Source organism: Anguilla anguilla, chromosome 6 (assembly GCF_013347855.1).
Source record: "Anguilla anguilla isolate fAngAng1 chromosome 6, fAngAng1.pri, whole genome shotgun sequence".
Classification (NCBI taxonomy): Eukaryota; Metazoa; Chordata; class Actinopteri; order Anguilliformes; family Anguillidae; genus Anguilla; species Anguilla anguilla.
The window spans coordinates 16,037,882-16,058,068 of record NC_049206.1 but is presented as its reverse complement, the minus strand read 5'-3'; the positions used below and the strand labels follow the sequence as shown (position 1 = coordinate 16,058,068).

At 41.8% G+C, this 20,187-nt stretch overlaps 2 protein-coding genes across 3 annotated transcripts; both read left to right on the top strand.

Moving 5' to 3' along the window:
- Positions 1–440: 440 nt before the first annotated feature.
- hsd17b7 (hydroxysteroid (17-beta) dehydrogenase 7) lies at positions 441–10,308 on the top strand. Its single transcript, XM_035424233.1, has 9 exons — positions 441–591; positions 1,695–1,898; positions 2,628–2,720; positions 3,178–3,292; positions 4,363–4,557; positions 5,053–5,157; positions 5,907–5,963; positions 7,126–7,224; positions 7,525–10,308. The coding sequence occupies exons 1-9, from the start codon at positions 557–559 to the stop codon at positions 7,657–7,659; spliced, it is 1,038 nt and encodes a 345-aa protein (XP_035280124.1). The 5' UTR covers positions 441–556; the 3' UTR covers positions 7,660–10,308.
- A 111-nt stretch (positions 10,309–10,419) lies between these two features.
- On the top strand, positions 10,420–20,095 carry LOC118230842 (plasminogen activator inhibitor 1 RNA-binding protein-like). Of its 2 annotated transcripts, none has more exons than XM_035424226.1 (9): positions 10,420–10,794; positions 12,528–12,717; positions 13,930–14,070; positions 14,210–14,281; positions 15,370–15,447; positions 15,741–15,918; positions 16,359–16,424; positions 18,074–18,271; positions 18,472–20,095. In XM_035424226.1, the coding sequence occupies exons 1-9, from the start codon at positions 10,539–10,541 to the stop codon at positions 18,529–18,531; spliced, it is 1,239 nt and encodes a 412-aa protein (XP_035280117.1). In that variant the 5' UTR covers positions 10,420–10,538; the 3' UTR covers positions 18,532–20,095. The 2 variants fall into 2 exon arrangements, with proteins under 2 accessions (XP_035280117.1, XP_035280118.1); XM_035424227.1 differs by having other exon boundaries at positions 10,421–10,794; positions 14,213–14,281.
- Positions 20,096–20,187: the final 92 nt, after the last annotated feature.

Here is a 20,187-nt window from a genome sequence, read left to right as displayed (position 1 = left end):
CTTCTTGGGGGCGTAGTAAGCATTGCTAAATGTTTCCAAAAGATGCACGCACAAGAATGCAGTTCTGATGGAGGTTACCTTCATTTTATGAAAAGCTTTGATACTTTACTGAAATACTCAGTTTTAGTGCATCGTACATTCCTGTTATTAAGCATACTGAATTTTATCAGAATGGCACTGAACTGGTTACACCACCTAGAAAATTGTTTCGAACGGCACTGAGCTGTTTACACCATCTACACAGAATTATTTCGGGCACATTCAGCCTCCTGGAACCGGCTGGTAGTTTAAAAGCACAAAAGCCGTGACTTTAAGTTTAGCGCTGTTGGAGTATTTTGACCCTCTTGGCTGTCTGTAGGTAAAATGTTATTGGTTAAGCGCTATGACATCCAATCACACCATGGGAATGGGACACGTAGAACACTGAGCATAGGCTACACTTTTAACAGGCGATCGGAAGGTTGGGTGGATTGATACTGGAGCGTTCATAGATCTGTTGATAGTTAATGATATATATATATATTTATACAGGCTACCACCGAATTCACTACCCAGAATGAATAAAGTCATTTTAGTGACTGGTGCGAACAGGTGAGTAATTAGTTATTCTGTAGCGTTCGGTTTGCTGTTTTCATTTCCTATTTACATATTTGACAATATAATACCATGGCTGATGGTATTTCGGCAGGTATCAGGTGATTAGCTAGCCATTCGACCTTCGAAATGTACAAAAAACAGTTTTATCTGGTATTTTCTTTTATGTAGCCTAAAATTTGCATGAACATCGCGAAGTTATCTTCAGATATTTTTTTTAAAAACTTCTCAAAGTGTGTATGAGTGGGTAGCTAACTATCTACTGATCTAATCCAAATTTGATACTAAGTCCCAGAAATGCATTCAGATTTCATTCATTTATAAAGATATATTTTAGATTTTTTCCTGTTTACGACAAAATATTTTTCCATATATATAAATCCATTTTTTATTCTTGAGTTGTTTTTTGATAATGGGAGGCTGGTGTGATATTTTCATTATTACCTATTTAATACGCATACCAGACAGCAAGACGTAGCTAATTTATTGTGAAATAAGGACCATGTACAATGTATTATAATTTATTTTGATAAATCTATTCTATATTATTTTATTGCAAATGTGTGAATATATTACAATGGAAATTGTTTGCTTAAGGAATTGTTTTTTACTATTTAAAAAAAATCTCACCAAGCGAGATGGAGATAAAAGAAAGCACTTTTGTGTTCTTGTAGGGAATGGGCTGTTTACATCAGCAACACTTGAAAGGTTATTCTACTGATGATGCGCATGGCCGTTTGGACAGATGCAGCGCTGAAGCAGATTTTGTGTTTATGCAACAGCTCTGTATTAGCTACTTGGTGTGATTCATTCTGCCTATGTTTTAATGTACAAAATAATTAATCTATTTATGTGGATTGTGGAATGGCTGAGCCTGATCAGCCTTATATTAAATGTCTATATCAGTGTTACTGTGCATTGTTTTGGTGCTTAGAGTTATCCTGGGTATTTAAATTGGTATTGTTTGGAGTAATGACCTTGGAAGGAAGCCTCTTTGTGCAAAAGCATCTGCCAAATAAATGAGTTAATTGCAGAATGCATTTTGGCGGGTTGGTGCAATGTGTGAACGTGTCTGTGTATTTGTGTCTGTTGCTGCACAGCGGCATTGGACTGGCCCTGTGTGAACGGCTGCTATGCCAGGACAGGCAGATCCAGCTGTGTCTGGCCTGTCGCAACATGCAGAGGGCCGAGGCGGCCCGCTCCGCCTTGCTGGTCTCCCATAGTGATGCCCAAATCTCCATCCTGCGCCTCGACGTCGGCAGCACCCAATCCGTACTGAAAGCGGCCAGAGAGGTCAAGCAGAGGTAATACTGCTGCTTCTGCTTCTCCTACTGCTACTACTGCTAGTGCTACTGCTACTGCTACTACTGGTACTACTACTGCTGCTACTGTTACTGCTGCTACTACTACTACTACTACTAATAATAATAATAATAATAATAATAATAATAATAATAATAATTGTTATTCTTCTTATTATGCATAGGATGCATTACAAAGTGCTTCACGGAACATAAAAGTAAAACAAATAAATCAGTTTAAACCAATTGTGTAATTGTGTGAAAACTTTTTGAAAGAAGCATTTTGTGATGCATCTTTCTTTGAATAAAACAAAGTCAAATAAAAAGGTTACTGATAAAAAAACAAAATATAAATAACAAAAATAACGAACTTGTTCTGCATCATGTTTACTGCAAAATTGATTGAACTACAAGGTCTCTTCTGTGTAGGTTTTTATTTTGCTTTACAAACCCGTAACTTAGTGAATGGCACACTTGCTATCTCAATCATAATGGTTTGGATGGTGTGGAAATAAGCAGTGTAATGCGGTCATATATCATCAATTTTAATATATCATCAATTTCATCAGGTGCATGGTGAAATAAATACTACACAAAATAATGTTTAATCATTTTTATGATGAGTGTGTGTACAGTAAGTGTGTTTATGTGTGCAAAAAGTACACAAGCTTTATATCTGTGTGTGGGTATTTCTTCCCATCTATAAATAGGATGTCTCAATATCTCTCCCAGATATAACAGACTGGACTACCTGTACCTCAACGCTGGAATTATGCCCAACCCTCAGGTGGACTTCAAAGCCCTTTTTAAGGGTCTTTTCTCCAGGTATAGCCTCCTTTACTCTAGATTTAGGTCTCAAAGCCATATTTCCCTCAAGAGCCGCTAGATCCCACAGATTCCGCTGATGCCTGTAAATAGTAAAGCACTGAGCACCCTTGATCATGTGGTCACCTCCTTTAGCTGATTACTTTGATCCAGCCATGTTCCTGGGTGGGCAAACGGAAAGGAAATCTTCTCCCATTCCAGATCATACAGGGCATCATCACGGGTTTTCAGAAATTGTGGCTTCCTACTTTCTTAGAGCATGAATTATTATTTCATTTATTTTGTGTTTTGTGCAGTATTACTTAATTATCTAAGATATATTTTTTAGTTTGCTTACCCAGGGAAATTTACCATTGGTGCCATGCCGTACCCCTGTCCAGAAAAATTCAACAAATTCTTAGGACCAGCATAAATCAATTTTTTCAGTTTACCTGAAAAATGACGTTTTGTTTTGCAGAAACGTCATTCACATGTTTGCCACCGCAGAGGGTCTGCTGACGCAGCAGGACCGCGTGAACCCCGACGGACTGCAGGAAGTGTTTGCCACAAACCTCTTCGGACACTTCCTGTTGGTGAGTTATACCTCAGACCACTTACACTTTGTTCAGAAGGTATGGACCACTGACTCTCGGTAACTTATAAACTCGCCTTTATAAATGACACAGGGTTGATTTTTGATTGATTGTCGTTGCATGTTGTCTGCTGCTGAAGTGTGCCATGTAACTTAGTCTGCAGTGTGTAAACTGTGTGTCACTGTGCAGCTGGGAAACCTGAGCACCACTGTGAAATATACATGAATTAAGCAGGAACACCTGCTGACACTGCTCACTGTCAGACTGAATATTCAGTTGCTTTCCTGGCCAGGCATCAACCTTCATTAATGGTCCCGCCTGTCAAATGAATATACAGATTGCTATGTCAATGTACTGTGCTGTAGGTTATATAACCTGTTTGTAGCTCCTGTTTTTGCTTTTGCCCTAGTTGGGAAAAATGCTGAAGTATAATTGGAATGTGCATTTTAGACACTCCCAACCACTGTGACATCCTCTGTCAAATTGGGAATGGATGTGTCTTCTCCAAAGTGCATGTAGCCATTTAGCCTAATTAAACTCTGCGGTCCACCAGCTGAGCTGCATTCTCTCCACTGATCTGAGATCAGCTTCACACTGAGCTGGCCTGTGTTAAGTGCACGTGACACATGTGTACTCCACTGATCTCAGTTCAGCTTTTCTTCCTAATTGAACCTCAAAGCCCATAGAGATCATAATGCTCTCTGAATTGTGTAGCTTTCATACTTCCAGACAGGCAAAATACTGTGCATGTCATTATTGAATGCCAGCCTTCGCTGCCTTCTCTGTTGGTGTGTATTAACCATTCGCCATACCACAATTCAAAATCATCATGTGCATTCTCTTAGACTTCAAACTGTTCAATGCCATTCAAGATAACTGGGCACTTTTAAAATAATGTCTCCTGACAGCGGTGTGCAGAATTTGTTTCATTGAGAGTGGAAACTGTCTGCTTCATTGCTGGGAAGGGGCACACTTGTGTTCATTGATGGGAAGGGGCACACTGATAGGGCATGTTTCCTGTTTCCTGCCCACATCTCGCAAACACCCCTGCTCTGTGTCACCTGATCCAGGTGAGAGAGCTTGAGCCGCTCCTGTGCCAGCCGGGTCACACAGCCCAGCTGATCTGGACGTCGTCCAGCAATGCCAGGAGGTCCGCCTTCAGTCTAGATGACATTCAACACCACAAGGGGGTGGAGCCTTACAGTTCCTCCAAGTACGCCTCGGACCTGCTGAGCCTGGCCCTCAACAGGCACTACAACAGCCAGGTAAGGTCACGGGGGGGGGGGGGGGGGGGGGGGGGGGGGGCATAATGTGTTATATTGCAATATTGCGGTAAGCAGTAATGACATCCTTAGGTGTATACTAAGGCTGTGCGCAATATGGTGTGCATGTGTATGTACTAAGGCAAATATTTAGCATTGCCCTCCTGACTGTCAGTTGTGTATATAATGTGATTTTGTTTAATGATGGGAACAAGAGTCTCCGGTTAGCCCCGGGCAAAGCAAAATATTTGCTTTAGTGCATACACATGCACACCATATTGCGCACAGCCTTAGTATACACCTACAGTAAGGATGTCATTACTACTTACTGCAATATTGCAATATTACAGAATACACACCTAGATATACAGTATTATAAATGAAATTTAAAATATAAAAATATATCCAATGATTTATGAAAATATTCTTGGCCAAGTATGGTTTAATAAGGGCTGTAGTTTTAAAAGCTTCAGTGCTAATCTCCTATTGTGATGACAGGGAGTTTTCTCGTCTGTGATTTGCCCTGGATTAGTGATGACCAATCTGACCTATGGCATTCTACCTTCCTTCTTCTGGACCCTGATCATGCCTGTCATGTGGCTGGTGAGTGAACAATGCCTGCCCTTCGGTCATGATTAAATACAGTCACTGTACTGAAAAGCTTCATGTCATAGGTCCATACACTTCATGACATCATGAGATAGACATGCTTTAAGTGTGTTATAAAGGTATCAAATCTGAACTATTTTATTGGGGTAGAAATCAATAGGGCAGTCATAATAGGGGGCCTTGGGATGAAAAAGTTTATAAAGTTGTGCTGCAGTATACACTCCAGTGGATTTGCACAGTGCACTTATTACTTATTAAAGTACTATGCAAATGCTAGTGTGGAAGGATAAGGATAAGTATTCTGCAAGCTGCTCTTATAATTGCACTTAGGTGTTACGTTTACGTATGTTCTTGACTGTAGAACATTATACTTAAGTGGTGCTTACATATTTAATTACACAAATTTGTTTACAGACCGCTGTAATGTTCAGCAAGTAAAGTTTTTGTCTGAGCCACTTCACACAATGTTGTCAGTACCAACACAGGATAAAGAGGCAAAACATTGAACAAATGTGTTAACGTCTCAACGTTCATTTGCAGTTACCCAGACTTCCTGCAGAGTGTGTGGGTTGTTATACAGAAATAAAAATGTGTAATGACTCTGAAAATAAGTGATATTTGAGCTGTTGAGCAAAGAGCGATGATGTTTCCTTGGTTGCATTTTGCTTGTGTCACTGATGATAGGGTAATATGGCACTTATCTATCGCAACACTGTAAACTGAGATTGTCTGTGCCTTAACAGATCCGGGTCTTCACCAACACATTCACCCTGACACCTTATAACGGAGCAGAAGCATTGGTAGGTGATCTCATTCCCATGTCTCTGCAAAAACATTTTTTACTGTCTTTACAAGGAAGGGCAAAAAATGTTAAAACGTAAAGACGTTATTTACAGGTCAGTCCAATTAATTTTTGTACTTATTTGCTGTTGATTAAATACAAGGAGAGGCAAGGCATGTGGCACAAACTGTAGAGCGAGTCGTACCCTCGCTGGGTGAGAGTGCAATCCCCACCATGGCACCTTCTCAGCAGTGGTCTCTTCTCTATCTGATACCCTCTCTGCTCTGTACCTGTCTGAATAAAGCAAAAAATATGAAAAGAGGATGGACCTGTCTGCTCTCCTTTAAAATAAAACAAGGGGACAGATAAGAGAGATGGCTTATCTTCAGGGTTATCAGGAGGGGGCGGTTGTGTCTCTAACCTCTGCTTTTGATGTGCCCATATTTGGTTGGAGGCATGAACTGGCCAGGGAGCTATTTATAAAGGTCTGATCCTTTTGGATTGTTCAGCTTTCTTTGTGCAGGTCCAGGGTTGAGCAATGACTTGTGGTGAAGCACTTGCTTCACAAGGCTCGGTTATTAATGTTTGCTGTGTTACTAACAAAATGGTTTCCCTCCTTTAAATAGCAGCTTTAACAAGCGATTAAAAGTCTTTTCAAATGAAAATGTAGTTTATTTATATACAAATGTGAACACAAAACTACATTTGAATGTGAAAGGAACCTTAACTGGTTGGTTGAGCTGTGAGTTTAAGGGTTTAACATGTATTAAACCTCTTTAAAGGTGCTTCTTTAAGAGCTATTTTTTAAACTTTCTAACAGTTGCCTTTTATTTCAGGATTTCCGCAAAACAGAATTCGATGTGATTTGAAATCTCTTGGGCTCGTAATGGTCCCTGCTGATTCCGTCAATTTTTCACTCTCTTGGCTCCCTCATTCACATTCGCTCATTCACTCTGCCCTGTTACTCACTGACTCACATACAGACAAAAAGAAATGGACTGACAGACATCTTTATTAATCCCATGGGGAAATAGGTTTGTCAGCAGCAGCATGACAAGTAACCAAGCAACAGAATATGAAAAGCAAAAGGCAATAATAGCAGCAATGTTGAAAGTAAAAATGCTGATTTTTGATTATGATTATTGCTTTTAAAATGTCCATGCTCTATTTTTGTTTCACAGAGCTGGTTGTTTCTTCAGAAACCGGAGTCATTGGACCCACTTGCCAAGTACCACAGCCTGACATCTGGGTTTGGAAACAACTACACACAGCCCCGTAAGGTGTGCACATACGAAACTGCCGCCTGTCTTTAACGCTTCTCATTCCTCCCCTTCCCTGAGAAAGGGCCGTCTCACCCGATTGCATTGGGTCGAGATCTTGGACAAAACGAGGATGCCTCTTATGAAAATGGGGTGCTAGATGTTATGTAGTCCTTGGCCAGAATGACTGGCCTTGATTGGCCTGTTCTCATTCTCAAAACCTCTCAGGGCTTAGTATTTAAATCATGGAAAGTCAAAGAATCTTGACTGTGGGTAACTCCCTAAATTTCATAAACTTCCACTTTTCTTGTTTTCTTTCAGATGGACATGGATGAAGACATGTCAGAGGCCCTCTACAAACAGCTGCTGGAGCTGGAGAGCAATGTGAGGAAGAAGATAGAAGAGGAAGAGCAGGACACACGTGCCCATGGACAGTACCTAAACCAGACTGAGTAACGTGGGAGGACGCCACCACTCGTTTTCTCACTCCGTGACCTTAATGAATGATTTTACATTCTCTCTAATACCTCATTCACACACAAAACTCAGGCTTGACACAGGCTTTTGAACATGGATTCAAAACATGTTTGACTCATTCACACCACACTATAGTCTTGAGTAAGTACCAGGTCCTGGCCGTTCACACAAGACCCGGGTCAGCAAGCTTACTTCCACAGACATCACCGCTGAACAGGATTGTCACATTTCAACATCATTAAAAGCGTACATTTCAAAGTTTGTTTACACTGGATATTCAACATGGTGGATGTTACGAACACTCTGGTGTTTGGTCAGGCAGTCGTAGACTTTATAGGATTTATTTTCTTTACTAAGTTACCTAATGAAGGCTTAATGCAACTACATATGGGGTGCAATCATGTTCAAGCATCTTTGTGATCGAGAAGAACGGAATTTATGGCTAAGAGGGCTAGAAGTCATTGCCAATATCTACAGAGAAGAAGAGCCGTTCTGTTGTCCTCAGTGGCTACTGTAGTACTAGAACGCCATTGATCGTAACAAATGAGGTTCCTTGATCGAAACCTACTTAGAGTAACCTGTGTCCCCCCTTTCATACTGAGCTTGATGACGTATTCACATTAACGGCACATTAGGTCGTTGCTTCGGTGTGAAAGAAAAAAGATCTAAATGGTTCCCTTGCTTCAGTAGATTAAGAACAGAAGAAAATCACTCTGGCGTCTTCATTCCAGTTTGAGTCGGACCAAGGCACATCTGAAGGCTGTGAGCACAACATGGGGATTTTCATGACTCAGCTTCAAGAGTAGTTCATGGTTTATTTGCTGACAAACACTTCGGAAGCTACCACCTGCCCATGACCCTCCCCCCCTCCTCCAATGGTAAGACCCACAGGGTCCCTGCAGTCTGACAGGCCATGCAGGTGATGTCACGCAAAACTGTTAAAGCAAATCTGAAAGACAAACAGCAGAGGAATATCCACAGTCAGCTGTCATCTCGGTGTGCACTGAAAAACATTACTTAGAACACAGAGAACTACATGACAGACACCAGGCATACCTCATTTTACAAAGAACTATAACAATCGTGGCACACACCATGTTATTAATAGCCACACTCATTATAGACCACCCATTTTATGTTCTGTAAAAACTGCTTCTGTTTCATATATAATGTGTATAGCAATACTTACTCAGCTACTGAGTGCTTATAATGGTATCAGTATCAGTATCCAGTTATGAAGTGACAGCCAAGACAAAATATGAAACAAGACCAGTATAACTCATTTCGACTGTTTCCAATTGCAAATGTATTGGGACCATGTACTTTCCTGTACTTTAAGATAATTCCTTTTTGATTCCAAGTGTCTTTCTTGAGTTTTGTTACAATGGTGTGTATACCAAAATAATTATGTTAATGATGTGCTACAAGACCACAGTGATAATGCATTAATATCGCACCTATCAGGATCTCAAAGTGCTTGAAAGTGCTGTGGTGTTGCCCAAATGAGAAGTAATGTGATCTCATGAAATCTGCAATATTACTGCAGATTTGGACATCTTTGAAATGTGCAGTACATTAAAGAAGTACAGCATGCTTTGAGTAAGTTGGTGGTGTTAAAGCACAATTTAAAATCAAAGAAACTGGGATATCAAGGTGAAAATAGAATCACTCAGTGTTTGGGTACACCAAAAATATTTTCTTAGCATGTACTTTTCCGAATTTCCAGCTAAGATGAGCAGGTTTCTGGGGCTTTGATTTAAAAAAAAAAAAAAAAAAAACCTGATTTGGATTTAAAAAAAAAAAAAAACTTTTGAAAATGAGGGTGAAGACCATGACAAAGGAAAAGCTATTGAGCTGTCATTGCTCCTGAAACTTCTGGGCTACATTCAGTTTAGGTGTTAACAGAGGCCAATGAAACACCTGTCAATCACTATAGTGATTTAAAATCCACATAAATGACTGGCTAATCAACATGAATGTTGATGTACTGAGCTCTAGAAGACAGACATGACTTTAATTTTGTGGTCGCCAAGTACACCATTACCTCAGTCATGCTGGGGGATAGAAATGCACATTTGGTGATGTCTCCACAAGGCACCACTCAGATTGGAGTAGTGCAGCACAATCAATCAATAAATAAATGTTTATTGTCACAAGCTACACGTAAAGAGCTGCCGGGATATTTGGGGATGTTGAAGGGGTGCTTTTCAGGTACTAACTCGCTGATCAAAGCAGGAAACCTCGCTACAGCTGGCATAGACAAAGAGGACCCAACTCAGCACAAATTTAGCTGACAGGCCGTGGTTTGGCCTGCAGCATGAAACGGAAGAGCGTCCAGCCAAACCCATAGTGTAGGCAAGCTATTAAATTAATTTGCGGCAACATTTTATAATATCTACAAATTCCAAACTGCCTTCGATGGAGGACACCATAATTGTGCGGTGACAGCGGAATGCTATGTGTGCACGTTCAACCAGAAAACACAGTTGCTGATTTGTTGACAGCTTGTCCCATGCGTGCTACATAATTTTGTTTCAGTTTATAAACAAACTGTTCTACGCTTCTACGACAAATCTGATCGCTTCTATCTAACGCACAAGAAAAGAAATAAACCCTTTATGTACCAAGCCTCTTGGATCCTGTAGTTTTTTCTCTGTACATCCATAAATTGTATAGTGCAACTCTACCTCTTAATGGGACTACAACCCCCATACGGCACCCGAGTAAAAGTCCCGGATGTCCAATCGCGCCGGAAGAGAAGAAGGTCTCTTTCCCGGCCATCTTGTGGCAATATCTAGCGAACTGTTCGCCTCAAGCCCCGTAGAATCGGAGGAGAATCCCGCTGAAGGGGCGCCATCATGCCCGGACATCTGCAAGAAGGTTTCGGCTGCGTTGTAACAAATCGGTTCGACCAATTATTGGATGACGAGTCCGACCCTTTCGAGGTGTTAAAGGCGGCGGAGAACAAGAAGAAGGAGGGGGCTGCTGCTGGTGCCGCCAAGACTGCAGCCCAGGCAGCTAAGCAACCGAAAAAGGAGTCCCAAAAAGACAGGAAGAATCCCCTTCTTGACAAGAAGGAGGAATCGCAGGCACCAGTGCCTCTTAAGAAAGAAGGTAATGCACAACACAGCTTTAAAGGCATCTGCAAACGGGTGCAAACTAGCATGCAGGTTATTGTAATTCACTTGCTATAGCTGTGTAAACCCCCCATGAGGTCAACATGGTTGCTATTCTGAGCCACTTAGAGGGCAACGTGATGCTTCGTGTCTGCTCGCTAGTAAACATCAGCCTTGATCCCTAACGTTATCGCATTTTGACTGGCTTGCAAAACAAGTGCCGACCCGACCGTCTCCTTTGTGAAAGTTCAAGCGAGGCGTTTAACGCTCGCTAAACGACGGTCTGTTTACTGGCAAGATCGATAATTATATATTTTCTGGCTAACTGTTAGCCAGCTAGCGTCAGTGCCGTTGCGCAGTTTCCCCCCCATATTGCTGTTTGGTTCGAAGTGGTCCAGCGCTGTGCCCAAAACACGCTGCTGAAGATGGAGTGCAGACTGTCCAATGAGAGGCCCTTGCTTTGCACAACCTCGTGGTGGTTTAGGAAGGGCGGGCGGGCGAGCTGTCATAATACTTAACTAGGTTCCAATATTAACCTTGGCTATTAACACATGCGCTGTAAATCCAACCACCTTGTAGTTTATTGTTATTTTTAAATAGAAAGCAAAACCATTTGTACCTAGCTTGATGTGTAGTCCTAGCGAGCGTTAAAATAAGTTTGAAGCGGTAATCGACTAAATATCTGCTGATCTACCTTTTGATATACATCAGATCAAATGTACGTTAAGTTAACGCTAATCCTCATTGCTAGCCCCATTGACTTCATCACGATAAAAGCTCTTTCAATTATTTTCTGAATCGGTGGTTTCTGGCTCATTAGCTTAAGTCAAGTTTGCTGCGTCATAGATTGCTTGTCATAACTGTTATGCCAGTAAATGGTTTTGTTGGAACGGGTTTGTATGCTAACTTTACCTCAGAAATGGAACGATGTATACTGATGGCTGAATACTCCATTCCAATTAGCGATGTAGAAAATTTGGATGAGACTACCAAAATAGTAACGTGAGCACTTGGGAACGATGGCTAAACAGGTGCACTTGGTTAAAATGTGTATAAGCAGCTGTTCGGTAGTTATTTGGCGTAACGTTAGCTAGCCAGCTATTGTTGACTACTAACGTTATGTGTTCTAGTGGGGGTAGAGGGATTTGCAACCGAACTTTGCAGTGTGAAACAATAGAATGGTATACAGCCAACCAGCTTGCTATCTTTTGTGCAACATGGATGCGTCTGCCATCATGCAGTCAACGTTAGCGAACAGTTAAATTATTTCATCCAAAAAATGATTCTTTAGAGCACCCCATTACGCACAAACGTAGCGTGATGTAAATCTATATGGCTAGCAGGGAAATTGTTCCTTTCATTCAGAGTTGTATGTTGCTGACTTTCCCAGCCCAGGTTAATTTTCACATGGTTTAGCATGTCAAAACCTGTCCTCACAAGAACTCGACCATTTAGATTAGTTGTATCAGGTGTGTTTGAGATGGAACACATCAAATACCTGGTTCTGGCTGTGGGGCAACCGAGGAGAGGTTTGGGAGCCACTGGTTTAGATAATGCTGCTGTGACAGAGTTGTTTTTTTTTTTCATTAATAAAAAACCTTTTCCGTAAACAGTCTCAAGTGGCTTTAACAAAATGGCATTGTATATTATTTAAACAGATTGACTTCCTGTCTCTGAATTGTTTCCGGTGAAGGTTTGTAAATTGTGAATTTTTTTCCCTTTCGGTTTCAGGTATCCGGAGAGTGGGCCGACGGCCTGACCAGGAGGCCCGGCAGCCGGGCCAGGGGGGCGGCCAGCAGCAGGGGGGGCAGGGCGAGGGTCGGCCTGGGGACAGGAGGCCTGAACGGAGGCCCCCCCGTGAACGGCGCTTCGACAAACCGGCTGAGGACAAACCCGAGGGAGGGGAGTTCTCTGTGGAAAAGTGAGTGTTTGGGAATGACACCACAGTGCATATAGGGGGCCAGGCCACTGGACGCTGTACTGTAGGTCTAGTCAAGGAAGGCCATAGTGTCAAAGTTTTTGTGGTTGTTTTGCAATCGGTGGTCTGTTTAGGCCTTGGAAACAAGGAATGTGGGCTCCAGCCAATCAGTGACTTAATTTCACAGCAGTTAGGACTGCTGATTAGCACATTAGTAAATCTGTATGGTTAAAAGTCCTGCCCTGTACATATGGGACTTTTGCATTACAGGCATTTAGCGGATGCCAATTTTCAGAGCGATTTATTTAGCTTTTTAAAAAATGATTGTATCCATTTATACTGTGGGATGTATATTACAGCAATTCGGGTTTAGTTCCTTGCTCAATGGTACAGCTTTTAGTTACAAGTCCCATTCCCTGACCATTATACTACACCTCCGCCCGTTTATTGTTCAGTGTGGCTTGAGATGGTTCCTCAGTAGACATCGGAAGTGTCTCGTAGTTGGGATGAGACGAAAACCACAATACACAATGTGTCCCAGTGATTGACTGTTGGAACTTCAAAAGCATGACATTTTGATGTACCAGCTCTTGGTAGAATCAGGCTAGTGCACTTATTGGAATCCACCAGTAGGGGCTACTCACTTGCACCTTGTAAATCGTGGTTCAGATCAGACTGCTACGCATTGGGAGTGACAGTTCCATTCCTGACCATTTCTTGGTTCTGTGCATTTAGACGGACTTACTTCCTCGGTGCCCATCCTAAATCAACGAGTAAATTGCACCAGCACACTGCTGTTAGTTCCAAATATGATGCTTTTATTGTGCAGTCGGTGTACTGTAGAATAACAGTTTTTAGCGAGCCACAGCAGTGTGCTAGTACAATTTCTTCTTAACAAGATTGTTCTTATAGGGGAATTTATGAAGTTCTGTTTTGTCACAGTCGGGGAGTTTGAACAAAAAACAAAACCCTAAAAACCAAAAAACTGCCCTGCTGGTGGATACCCTATCTCCAGCTTTGTTGTTGTGGTTTATGGTTATATGGCTGACGTAAATATGAGACCCAAAATAATTTTGATTTCAGGATTAAGAGTGTCACATGCGGCCTTTTTCCACATGAACGCAATCTCAAGCACTATTTTTTTTTCCCCAGTACGCTTCCTGTTGGTTTTTGGGTTGTTTTTGGCAGTTCTAAGTACCGTTCTCTCTCTGACAGGTCTGTGAGCGACAGGCCTCTGCGGGGACGCGGCGGTGGCCGAGGGGGGCGCGGCGGCCGAGGGCGTGGCATGGGACGGAGCGACGGCTTTGACTCTCGTGGAAAGCGTGAATTCGACCGGCACAGCGGAAGCGACAAATCGTAAGTCATTCGCCACGAGTGCCGCTCAAAACAGCGCGGCGGGGTAGGGGAGAGATCCTGCATGTCTAACGCTGCAGTTTTCCTTGTGTGTCTCCTGATGTGTCACTTAATGCTAAGCAAGTTTTCAATTTTGTTTCAGCAGCCTGAAACCCGAAGAAAAGCGTGGAGGGAGTGGATCTCACAACTGGGGCACTGTGAAGGATGAGATGAGGTCACAGCCAAGGATTTTACACCAGGGTTCTCATGCTCCCTGAAAATATCTGAATCTTTAGGTTTAGAAAGTTTAAATAAAGTTCTGGTTGAAAGTTTGGAGAATTACAAAAACATTTTGACAGAGTCACTATAAAGGCTTGTATTTTGAGATTTCTGGTCTCGAAAACCTTCACGTTCACATTTAGTTTAAATTGTTCCCTTTGGATTCGGATCTTGGATCAGTGTTAAAGTTGCTGCTAAAGTTGGTTTGGTTCTGGATTATAGTTAAAAGATCTCAGCATTCATTTTCAACAGATACTGGGGCCATTTTTATATCGTTTTAAGTGATTGAGGTGCAGTATTCATGATACAACCTAATGTTCTAAAAAGTGTCCTTATTTTTGGCAAATGGTGTTATTGGTAAGCACGAGAACCCTGTTGCATGTTCATTGGGCATGTCGTAGCAATGATTGTCAATTCTAATGAGAACTTCAGCTTCATATTCACAGCATTTGAGCATCTTTCGGTAAATATGGATGAGTGAGAATAATGATCTCCGTATTTTCTAAGAAACCAACCTGATCCCTATAAGAGAACACGTGAGCATTTTTTAATGCACCCGGCAAGGATGTCATGTCACCAGATGACATGGAATATTGCTCCTACAAATCCAGGATTCTATATGCGTGCAATGAGCGGAACCTTTCGTCCTTAGCTGACAAATTATTAGAAAGTTACCAATGTTAAAATGTCTGAATGTAAATGTGTACGAAGTACTGAATTGATATTTCCTGGTTTATCACATTTTGACAAGCTATCAAACTAGCCCTTCAGTGTGCATTCTGGGGCTTCTTATTAATTTACAGTATTTTGAACAGACCATCCACAATAGCAGTGTATGACGACCTTCTATAACAGAACTTTTTAATGACATTTGCAGTTAATTCTCCAGTAGCCAATTGGATTCAATAAGTAAATATGTGCAGATAATGGCATCTGCTAAGTTGCGTGGGAGATTTTTCAGTCGTTTCCCTCCCAAAGGTACAGCGTTTAGCCTGCAGTCACTGGATGCTTTGTGACAGACTGTGGTCTGATTTTGTTTTGCAGCACTGAACTGGATCAGTCCAATGTAACTGAGGAAACCCCAGAAGGAGAGGAACACCCTCCTGCTGACTCTGAGAACAAGTGAGTTTCCCAATAACCCTATAATACTTAATTCTTACAATGGTTTCCCTGATGAATGTGTAACCGGTGACCCTCATGAGCATTACCCCCAGAACGTGTACAAACATGTACCCTGGTATCACCTCACACTGATGAGAGCTGATATCTTCCTATAACATTGGTTCACATGCCCCGTTTGGGCAGACAAGTCCTTAGGGGAACGCATGTCTTGCGATCGTTCCTCACCATATGTGACCTTACAGCCGAGATCAGCACACAGGACCTGACCTTCTCTCTCGCGGCCTTGGTTCCAGGGAGAACGAGGTGGAGGAGGTGAAAGAGGAGGGGCCTAAAGAGATGACCCTGGATGAGTGGAAAGCTATGCAGGACAAGGAGCGCGCCAAGGTGGAGTTCAACATCCGGAAGGCCAATGAGGGCACCGATGGACAATGGAAGAAGGGCTATGTATTGCACAAGTCCAAAAGCGAAGATGTAAGTCTGAAAGCCAAGGCTAGACTCTCACTGCTTTGTCAGACAGCCGTAGAATTATTCTTCCAGGGCAATATGTTAAACCTTAAACTTGAAGCTATTTGTTTCTGTTTGGAATGACACACCTCAGTTGATTAGATTAGCATTTAGGCTTCTACATTATACAAGCCTTGTTGGTTTACACTGGCACAGGGTTCTCCAACATTTAAATGTTGAATGTGAATGACAGGAATGTTAACTATGATCATCCAGTTAAGAAGGCGTTTCAGGGCTTCATAGAGAGGTGCTGTCCCGAGAATGAGTTTAAGGGTGTTCGACTACTAAGTTAGTGCTGCTGATTTTTGTAATGCTTGATGCAAACTTTGAAATGTGTCTATGGGAGTGGTTGGCAGTTGAAAAACCAAGTCTTGTTTCACAGCCTTTCTCTCTTAACAAACACACAGAGACCTCCTGGTGCTTTAATCGAACCTGCTGAGATGGAACCTGAATCACCCGGCCTCTACCCAAAGGTGCCTCTATTACTCCAGCCGTAACCCCCACCCCCTCACCACATACACGGCTTCGCTCTTAAGGCTTTGACTCCTAATTAATTAATGGTGTAATCACAGCTGAGCTGTGGGTGATTATTTTCCAAGGCATCATCTTGTTATGCCTTCCAGTTTCTGGTTTCCTCTCTTTGTCCTCATAATGATCTTTCTTTCTTGCTCTCGCCCTGCAGATTCCTGTGTTGCATTTATAATTCCCAAAGATAGGAAATTCAGAATGGAGGTTGAGAGTGTAGACTACACTGAGCGAGACGGTAGCCTTCTCAACATACTTCAGTTTTTTCAATGTAGATGCCCAATATTTTACTTTGATTTGGTGGAAGTCAATTATGGAGGCTGCTGTCCATACTACTTGTACTTGAATACCTTGTTTATACAAACATTACATCAGGAGAGATTGGTATTGTTAGACGCTGCCTAAAATAAGAGGAATCATGGGTCAGTATTTACATTATGGGAGCCTGAAGTGTTAGTTTTCAGAAAATGTTTTAACCATTAACTTCTTAATTTCTAAATGTTTGGCAAATGCATGTTGCCATGCCTGTCGGTAAGTAATCAGATGTAGAGTTTGATCTGCCTGTCAGAAATGAGCATCTAAAGTCATAGGAGAGCCCCCCCCCCCCCCCCCCCAACTAATGTTTCAGAACCAGAGAAATCTAAATGATGGAATTCTTGTTCTTAGCAATACTTCTCTGCCGTTTGGGTTCTGTTCCAATTATTGATGGAATGTTGGGAAAACGCCAGAAAAGTATTATTTGCATCACATGAAGCTCAGTACAAGGACACTGTCCAATGAACATTAAAGGTTAACTTGGTATTGTAATCACAGTATTCATGTTGATTTGCAGAAATATCATTTCTGGTTGCCAGCTGTACCTAAGATAATCTTGCTTTTCCCTCAATGTGTACCGTCATTCACACATCACTAGTACTCTCAAAGTTAAAATTCAAATTTGTGGCATTTTTTAAAAGTGCAATGCTGGATTGGCTCATTTGAATAAGAAATTGCCCATGCTAGGCATAATCTGACATGGGAAGCCCCATGATTTTACTCCACATACTAAAGCACCAGCTTGTCTGATTCACAGCACTGCTTGTGTTCGAGGCTTGCCCCGGTGTACAATGTTGGAGAACCCTGGTCCTCTTAGCCCAGGAAGGCTGCATGCAGGAGTTGAATTGCAAGACTTAATATGTGTGCACACTGACAAATAAATTCCATGAGTTTCTTCCAACATCTGCCAGTATCTTTCGAATGCCTGAAAACATTGCAAACATCTAATTAGCTGCGATTCCATTACAGAATTTGAATTTGTATTTTATGGAAATTAGCATTGTGCACATGAATATTAATCTTGCGGATTTAATAAAACACTCTTGGCTGTGAACTGTGCAGTTTAGAAAAAAAATTCTGAATGATCAAAATACATCTTAAGGCTGGAAACTTACATACATTGCATCTTTGCTACAATTTGAAAAAGCAAGTTGATACTGATCACATGGGGCTGAAGATAAGTTAACAATGACATTCAGATGAAAAAGTTACTGATGGCGATCATGTTCTTTTGGAAGTCTCCTTTATATTGAGCACCCCTCCTTGTCTCTGGATGTCACAGGCCAATGCTGACGAAGCCTCTGGCGACCACCATTTCCGCAAGCCAGCCAATGACATCACATCCCAGCTGGAGATCAACTTTGGGGACCTGGGCCGTCCAGGCCGTGGGCGTGGGGGTCCCCGTGGTGGGAGAGGTGGGCGAGGTGGCCCTGGCGGAAGTGGCGGGACCAGGCCGGCACGTGGGGGCAGAGTCGACAAGGTGAGCAGTCACACGTTCCTCTTAATAATGTGCTTGTGTAGCATTTTTCATACGACTTGCAACCCAAAGTACTCCTTACTGGAAATGTAACTTAAAATGGTTTTTGAAGTCAGATTAACTGTAATATTCCTCTAGTCATGTCTTGAGGAAACTGTTGCCATGATTTACTCAATTTTCTCGTCGTGCCTCCCTGTCCACAGCCCAGTGGAGTGTCCGTCCCCAACGTGGATGACCCAGAGGCGTTCCCAGCTCTGGCCTGAAAGAATTGGTGGCCAGCTGACCGCCCCCCCCCTCTCCCCTCCCCTGCCTTCCCTGAAAAGCCCTTCTGGGTCATCCTCCACGAGGCTTGCATGCTTACAGGTCCTTCAACTGTAACAAAAAAAAAAACATGAAAAAAAGACTCATCCATACCATTCGCACCCAAGGACAGAATACCAATTGTTTTTAAAAAAAAAGACAAAAAAAAGTGGAAAAAGGACACTCCTGCTACACTGAAGCAGAATATTGGTAGAGGTTTTGTATTTAGAAACATGGTAGCAGGGATGTTTTCATACAGTATTTTTTTCAGAGATTATGCATTCTTCATGAATACGTTTTGTATTGCTGCTTGAAAATATGCATTTCCAAATATAGGTGTGAAGAGTGTATCGGTTAGCTCACTGTGTTCCATGGCTTGCTTTTTTGCCCTTAAGAATTACAACTTCTGACGAGCTTTTAGGGATCATCTTTGAGCCATCTAGGTCTACCAAAAGGAGTATGTTGGGAGGGAAAAAGTTACTGCATTATTCTAAGTGAGATGTACAGGACTTTAAGTGCTTTGGTTTTCGTATATATATACATATATATATATTTTTAAATGTTTAAGTGAAAGACCTAAAGTCTAGTAACTCCACATTTATGAAGATATTTCTAAAACTTTTTTTTTTCTGCTAGTCGTGCAGTCTAAGTTTAATTGCCTCTGCCGTTTGAGCTTTTATTCTGGTGGACTATCGGTCCTTGTCTGTGAACCTAGTTCCGCTGGAGAACTCTACCATGATTTCAGTCGACGTGAAGCCCGAGCTAGTTCTGAGCCAGTCCTTGGTTCACATAGGTAAGTTTTTTTTTTTTTTTTCTTTTCTTCTTAAATAGAGCAAGGACCTTCGGACCACTAATAGAATGTAGTTTGCGTGATGACCACTTAAAATTGAAGTACCCTCCCCCAGATATTTTTTTTGTTCTAAAGTTAGACTGCAGCTTTAACGTCTTTAATTTTACCCAGATTAAAGGTTTCGTGTGAAAACCCAATGGATGAATTTTTTTTTTTTTTTTTTTAATGTCTACATATCTTGCACTTGGTTGGATGAGACTAGTATGAACTTGCCAGTTTTATCGCTCTCCACACCGTGAGATTTTTTTTTAAAACTTTTTGTTGATTTGTTGATTTACCTTTTTATTTTTCTCCTTTTCTTAGTTTACAGCAGCACTACTGCATAATTTTTCTGAAAGAAATGCTTATTTTTCATGTAAAATAAGTCAAGTGCTATGAAGTGTATGAATGCTAACCATGCCAGGAGACCACTGTGTCTGTGTGTGAAATGGGGATTTGATCGGGCTGCTGCGGCCAGTTTTACATTGGCGAAGGGCAGGGAGGTAGAACACTACTGTCAGCTAAAGGAAGCAGTATTGGATGTTGGAACAATTTTCTGGAAGCATACAGACACAGGTGGTTTAGGCAGAATATCTGTTGAACTGTTGGGTCTAGATGCAGTTGGCCCTCTTGACTTAACACCCCCCCTCCCCCCTACTGCGAACATCCCTGTTCTAATAAATTGCTTAGAGGTGTTACATGTGTACTGCCCCACGGCAGTGAGTTGCGTGAAATGCTTGCTGTTTCATTCATGGTTTAAAAAAAAAAAGTTATACATTAGTCTCTTGTT